This window comes from Akebia trifoliata, chromosome 3 (assembly GCF_017979445.1).
Source record: "Akebia trifoliata isolate Shusen 1 chromosome 3, ASM1797944v1, whole genome shotgun sequence".
NCBI lineage: Eukaryota > Viridiplantae > Streptophyta > Magnoliopsida > Ranunculales > Lardizabalaceae > Akebia > Akebia trifoliata.
The window spans coordinates 30,292,039-30,299,771 of NC_141377.1; the positions used below are offsets into that span (position 1 = coordinate 30,292,039).

The following is a 7,733-nucleotide window of genomic DNA, read 5'->3' on the forward strand; positions in this document are numbered from 1 at the left end:
AAGATTCTATCGTATTGAGGAACCGCATACGTGTCATTTATCAAGCTTGACTCATGTCATATTAATTAAGTATGATTTGGGCATATTTTTTTAACTTCTTTGGAAATCAATAGAGGTCACATTCATTCGAGTTTAACGATTTTGTTTCATGTGGAAATTATTAGGGAATATCCTCTCATTTCGATCGAAATTCAAATGTCGTTTTAATCTAATATTTCCAAAAGTTATTTTCTTAGTTAAGAACTTTCCACCAACCAAATGAAATTTTAATTTGATTTCTTTTATCTATATGGTCATAGTCAAGCTGGTACCCAACTAGATCCAAGTCTTGGTTACCCACTCACCTACCCTTTCCCCAAAACATAATATGAAGCAATCTCATTATTTTATTATTATTTTTAAAAATAAAATTTACTTTTATGTTTTCTTTAGTTAAAAAATCATTTTTGTAATATTAGTTACATATATCTTCCAATATGTTTTCCAATAAATGAGAAGACATGATAACCATCTTTGTAATTTGTAATGTAAGAATGTGCAATGTGTAATATGAGAATGTTTTAATTTATGCTCCTACCCTTTTTTCTAGGGGTCCCGATCCCGTGCATTGAGCTAATTATTTATGAGGATAATTTTTATGATGAGAACATCGTCACAAAAAAAAAAAAAAAAAAATTAGTCCAATCTGAAATTTCTAACCTTATCAAAAGTGATTTATAGTCATAAGTAGTCGTTTTTTCTCCTCACAAAAAATAGTCACATAAGACAATTTTTGGATCCTCACGGGCACGGCTGAACACTACCCATTTTCCTACTTACATGGGTGTATAATTATTTTAAGAGAGTTACTATTGTCACACCAACTTTTACTAACACCGCATCAACTCTGCCCAAATCTTTGGTGATTTATATAAAGATTGGGGTGGCACACACCAATTTTTCTTATAATACACAACAAATAAAACCAAATGGATTTCAAGATGTGACAATTACTTCTAAATTTCTCCTCATTTCAACTAAAACCTTAGACTTAACTTTCACTCTATCCAAAAGCCATTATTAAAATTATGATCATATCTCTACTAAAACCATAGCCTTAAATTTCACTTTATCCAAAACCATTATTGAAATTGTGTTGATATCTACTTTAAAGAAAAGAAAATCAACCCTTGTATTATTAAAATTATTAATGAGGTCAAATCTAAAGACAGGAAACAATAGATCCTCACCTGCCTTTAATCTTCAAACCAAAAGGGCAAAATAAAAACTAGTTTCAAGCCAGACTCTAATGCAATAGAAGTTTCATGGACACTACTGTCCAGATAAAAATACCACCACTTATATCGATTAAGAACATAAAGCACGACAAAGACTAGACTTGGGTGCGATCTTATGTTGATTTCCACAGAATGGTGGTTTCAGCGATCATGGAAGTAACCACATAGGGATCCATGTTCGAAGCAGGCCTTCTATCTTCAAAATAACCTTTGCCCTCTTTCTCCGTGTCTCGGCCAACTCGAATGGAAGCCCCACGGTTTGCAACTCCCTGTTTATCACACATGTGAAAAGAATACGAGTAAACCCTCATTTTAAATATTCAAGTTAAAAGTCCTAAAAGAGCGAGAGATGGATCGAGTTGTTTTAAATGTTCGTTTAGCTGACGCGAAAATCTTCAGAATTGTTTTGTTTTCGTTGTTGAGAGATTCTATTGCCATACCAACTTTAGTTAAAGCCACCCAATTCATATATAAATCACCAGAGAATTAGCACACATCTTGGGGGTGGCGTTAGCAAAAATTGGTGTGCAATAGAAATATAAATAAATTTATTAACTAAGCAAAGCAAGAAATAAATAAAGGAAAATAAAGCCCCTTGAGCATCAGAAACAAGATCCCACTTAAATTGCTTTTATTGATGTTGAATTTATTGAATTCTTGAAAATTGCTATTAGTAGTATATAGAGAGCTATATAGTATTGCTTTAGTATATTTTAAAATTGTTTTTAGCATTTGCAGTTGTTAAATTTATTTAACAGAGGAACAAGATTTAGTTAGTCAAACTCAAATCTTTGGAATAAGTATTTTGTTTTTTAGGAAAATTATTAAATATAACTTAAATCCAAAGAGGTGAAGGTGTCTTTATTTACCCATAGGAAGGTGTTGATGTCAGCTGTTTCATGACGTCCAGTGAGACGACGTTCATTGCCTTCTCCATATGCAGCAATGTGTTCCTTGTGCTTCAAGCCCAGCTTCTCAATTGCCTTCTTGATGATCTCATACCCTCCATCTTCTCTCATCGACTTGGTACTAAAGCCACAACACATCAAAATTCATCATATAGAGAACAAGAAGAATTATGAAAAAAAAATCATTTTTAGTCATGTAAAGTACACACAATTAACATCAACATTTATTAAAGAGAATATAGAATGAATAAACCTTATCTTCAAAGAAGAATACAATTTTGAATTGGCTATTAAAATTACCTCGAGAATGTAGCGAGCTACCCAGACTTCATCACCAGCGGAGATTCCAACAGAAGGTCCAACTTGGAACTCCCACTGTTTAACAAGAATCAAGATTAATATATAAAATATTACAACAAATTAGTAAAACTTAAATAGGAATAAAAAGAATATAATAATACTTGTCCCGGCATCACTTCTCCATTGATTCCACTGATGTTGATGCCTGCATAGAGACAGGCTTTGTAGTGAGCATCGACAATATCACGCCCAAAGGCTTTGTCAGCACCAGCAGCACAGTAGTATGGTCCCTATTAGGCAGAAAACAAGCAACTTTAATTAAAGTTAAGAAACCAAGGATCAAAATATCAAATGACAAGTAGTTTCATGCTTGTTTGAGTAAGAAACAAACTAGTGTTATCGGATGCCATAATACCATAATGAATAACATTAAGCATCCCCAGCCAAGTAAATACTTCATATTTAGATGAGTAAAACTACTCTGTATCGATCATCCAACCCAAGACACTCAACCCCAATAGATTAAACCAAAACAAGATCTTAATCCTTTAAAAATCCTTAAATAAAAATTGCAAGCTAACATTAAAGGATCTGATCCTTACTAGATGGGAACCACGATAAGAAAAAAATCCACAGAAATAAAACCTAGTGGCAGGAATCTTCTACCAAGGAAATACTACTAAAGGAAAACAAAAGAAACGTCTATCTACACAAACAAAAACGAGAAAATAAATCAAGAGAGATTCTATTGCCACACCAACTTTTGCTAACACCATCCCAATTCAAATGTAAATCACCAAAGAACTAGCACACATCTTGAGGTGGGGTTAGTTAAAGTTGGTGTGGCAATAAAGCTCGCTGAATCAAAACACTAAAAAACTAGACATTGAATCAAAACAAAAAACAAAAACAAAAACAAGATAAATTAATAAAAATCCCCCAAAACATTAACCAAGAAGAACACCCATTGAAAAAAAAAACCAGAAGTAGAGAATACTCATTTAAGAAATCAACCAAATTACTCCATTTTGGCATGTTTTTTCCCTAATCAAAGACTTTGAAATCACGTAATTTTAAATGAATTATTTTTTTTTTTTTTTTAAAGATAAGGCAATTTGAATTGTAATACCTGTGGACCAGGAAAACCTCCCACGGGCCACCCGATGGGCCATTTAACATCTTTTTGCAAAAGGGTGTATTCCTGCTCTATGCCATACCTGTTCATCTCAAATCAGATTTTGATTACGTAGGAATATAATACAATAAATCCCAAAAAATTAAATTCAGATCAAATTAGGAAGTAAAAGTGGTAGAAATTAGAAGATATATATACCAAGGCACTTCCGCAACCACTTTGGGATGGCTGAAGATCTTTGCAGCATTATGTCTCTTGTTCGTGGGAATTGGTTCTCCAGCAGGAGTATAAGTATCACACATGACCTAAACAAATCATAAAAAAACAAAGGATTTGAATTGTAAACCCACTAAGATGTATAAGAACTAATTATCAACAAATAAATATTAGAGTGATAGAGTGATGCTTACAAGGATGTTCTTGCCTCTCCTGAATGGATCTTTGAAAATAGCTTGGGGACTGTTTCAATTAAGCAATAAAATTAGAAAAACAAGTAGATTAGAATATGAAAGGTTCTTAATTATTGAGAATTAAAAAGAGGAAAAAACTTACTATAAGATCACTTCACTATCTTCTCCTGGAGCTTGACCTGTGCTTGACCCATCGTAATTCCACTTCGGAAGCTTATGGGGGTCGGTAACTGGTCCCGAAAGCGTCTAACTCAGGGAAAAAAAATCCAATAACTAATTCAATCTTAATAAATAAAACACATACACAAATAAACACACCCTCACCCACACACACACACACACACACCCCAAAACAAAACAAAACAAAATCACGAACAAAAAACCAAAAAAAAAAAAATTGGTGTACAAAGGGATTACCCTCGCTTTGCTTCGGATGTCCATACCAGATCCACCAATCCTGTTCAAAAATTAACATTTGGAATAATTAACACAACCATTACAGTAAAACACCAAAACCTGTATAAAAAAAAATCACCAAAAGAACACAACATAGCATAGAATAGAGTTCAGACTACACACATAAACGAAAAACCATTGAAAATAATAGGAAAAAAGGAATACCATAAAAGGAAAATCAAAGAAACAGAGAGATCTACACAAACAGAAACAAAGGAAATCAATTGAAATCCCCCAAAACATAAACCAAAAAGAAAACCCATTACAGAAGAAGAAAAAAAGAGAATACCCATTAAGAAATCAGATATCAAAAGAAACAAAAATGAAAAAATAAATCGATCCAATCCCCCACCATCACCACTACCACACACAAAACAAGGATAAAAAAAATCGTAAAAATAAGTCAAAAATTACATACCCACCAGAGATTGATCAAAAGAAGCCAAAAATAATACAAAAATCCCACAAATATTAAAAACCCAACATGATTATAAATCAAACAGATTAAATTAGAAACATTTGAAAAAATGAATTTAATACAGAGAAGGAGAAAACTCACCATATGTACTCTGCGATCACCTTATCAGTGGTCTCAGAGAGATTCAAGTTGACCAGATCCGTAAGTAGAGACATATTGGGAAGAAACGAAATCCACAAACACAGAGAAACGTTCCTTCGATTGCTCTCTCTCGCTTGTGATCTCTGTGTTCGTTGGACACTAGACGTGAAGGAAGATGGATTGATGAGGGGTCCTTTTATAAAGCGATTTTATTGGAAAAAAAAAATCAATTTTTGACATTAAAATAATAGTAAATAACTAAAAATTAAAAATTAAATGTCTCCGTAAAGAATGGTTGGTGAGAGAAGGACTTCTGACTTTGGAGCCCATGATGAGACTTCTTAACTCCGGTTAGGACTGAGGTTAGGTTTTTTTTAACTCTCATTAACTGTTACCTGTTGAATTTGTTAAATTACATAAATACCCTTTTTGGAGGACCTTGGTAGTGTAATTATTTGTAAACTCTTGCCTAACAAGGAGAAAGGGAATGGGCTTCTTGCATGGCTTAAAAAAAGAAAAATGCCATGGTCACACCAAATTTTACTCACAACAACCAATCCCTTTGAAATTAAAGGTATGTTTGATTGCATGGAAAGTCACTTTTCATGGAATTTGAAATCCATGAAAAATTAGTTGTGGAAAATAGGTAGGGTTGGAAAATCAAATTCCATTATTTGATTTCACTTGGATAAAATCATGGAAAATTATGAAAAAAAAAAAAAGAAGAGGAGGAAGAAGATGAGAGGAGGGGGAGAGGAAGAAGAAGATGACGAGGAAGAGGAAGAGGGAGGGGGGAGGATGTGGTGACGATGGCGACGAAGGTGGTGGCGGCGACGACGGTGGCAACGACGACGACGGAAGTAAGTGAGGAAGATGGGGGGAGAACGTGGTGGTGGTGGAGGTGGTGGAAGAGGTGAGGGATGAAGAAGAAAGAGAAGAAGAAAAAGAAGAAGAGAGAGAGAAGGTGGTCGGAGATGGAGCCGACGGCGATGACGACAACAGCGAGGTTAGTGTAATGGTGGTGGCGGTAGGGAAGAATTGATGATGAAAAATATGAGTGGATTTCATTTTCCCACCCATATGGGTGGAAAAGTGAAATCCATGATTTAGTGGACTTTTTGAATGGGGTAGAAAATGAATTTCCATTTTCATGTGCAATCAAACACTTGAAAAATGTCATTTTCCATGAAAATTGATTTTCCACCATATTTTCCATGTGCAATCAAACATACCCTAAATAGTTATTTGCATATGGATTGGTGTGTTATAACTATAAAAAAGTTGATGTGTTAATAGCAACTCTCTTTAAAAATCAAACTAATGATTGAATAAAAAATTTATCAATTAATCTGAAAAATAGTTGAATGTCGGATCATTTTGGTTAGATTGATTTATATTTATTAAAAATGGGAATATTAACGTTCAAGACCTCATAGGAACAATTGCATTGTCCAATATTTTTTTTTTCAATAATACCTCTTCTTATTTTGTCTTTTAGTAAAAAAAGACAAGGGTATATTAATTTTTATGCAATTTATTATTTTATTAATAATAATAAAATTATTATATTAGCATTGATTGTTAAAGTATTTACTAAAAAAAAAAAAAAAAACCTTTCATTTAAAATATTTAAATGCTCATAGCATTTATTATATTGCCATTGATTATCAAAATATTTATTAATATATCCTTATCTTTTTTACTAAAATATAAAACGAGAAAGGATATTATTGAAAAAAAAAAAATTTAGACAATGCTAACGTCTCCATGAAGTATTGGACATTAGCATTCCTCGTTAAAAAAAAAAAATTAATATGTATATTTATGTATTTTTTCTTAAATTACATTTTTCTTTCATAGAATGTGATAGATTTGATTTTGTTACAAAAGTTGGTCCAATCACAATTTGGTCCATTTTTTAAACACTAGCATATATAGAAATTGAGTATTCACTAATCTACCCAATTTTATATTTAATTGGTTAGATCATCATTTCGATCATTTTTGAAATAATGGTTTCTTATAAGTCGCTCGTGGCATGTTGTGCGTTCTATATTTTGTGTCCCCCGTTTCTAAGTTATCACTGAGTAAAAATATTGAAAATGAGCTACAAAAATAGCTTCTCGTTTTTACGAAAAGTCAGAAGGGGTAAAAAATGACAAGTGATTTTTGGTGAAAATATCTATGATTCTAATTTAATCTCAAAATGTTCCTAGATTTTTAAGTTAACAACAACAGTGTCCACTAAACGTTTTATACCTTCTACGGCACATTTAGACCTTGAATATCTCATATGCAATTCTTACCGATATCACTCAAAGTATTTCCCATGAATTATCAATTATTAGAGGAGTGACATTTGCCAACTTGTCTTTTCTTTTCTGTTTTTACTCACCAAATAGATAAGGATCAACTGACACACAACCTGTCTTTTTTCCCCCACAATGGATCCTACAATACAACAACAATGCTCTCCATTGGCTACACTACTTAACCCTTCTTGAAAGCAACTTTTATTTTTTTATTTCTGCTTTTTTTTCTTTTTCTTTACATGTGATGGCTAAGTTAGGCACAAAGGGATATAAAACTAATAAGACGAAACTATGATACATAGTTAGGAATGAAAATGTATATAAAAGTAACAAAAATTATGTTACCAAACTAGAGAAGAGGCTCAGACAATCAAAT

At 32.6% G+C, this 7,733-nt stretch overlaps 1 protein-coding gene across 1 annotated transcript; it reads right to left on the bottom strand.

The window, feature by feature from the left end:
* Positions 1 to 1,146: 1,146 nt before the first annotated feature.
* LOC147406330 (glutamine synthetase cytosolic isozyme 2-like) lies at positions 1,147 to 5,224 on the bottom strand. Its single transcript, XM_086434279.1, has 10 exons — positions 5,046 to 5,224; positions 4,448 to 4,487; positions 4,173 to 4,276; positions 4,031 to 4,079; positions 3,819 to 3,925; positions 3,615 to 3,702; positions 2,647 to 2,775; positions 2,391 to 2,560; positions 2,147 to 2,306; positions 1,147 to 1,546 (listed from the first exon to the last, which is right to left on the bottom strand). The coding sequence occupies exons 1-10, from the start codon at positions 5,117 to 5,119 to the stop codon at positions 1,391 to 1,393; spliced, it is 1,077 nt and encodes a 358-aa protein (XP_086290405.1). The 5' UTR covers positions 5,120 to 5,224; the 3' UTR covers positions 1,147 to 1,390.
* Between the last annotated feature and the right edge of the window lie 2,509 nt (positions 5,225 to 7,733).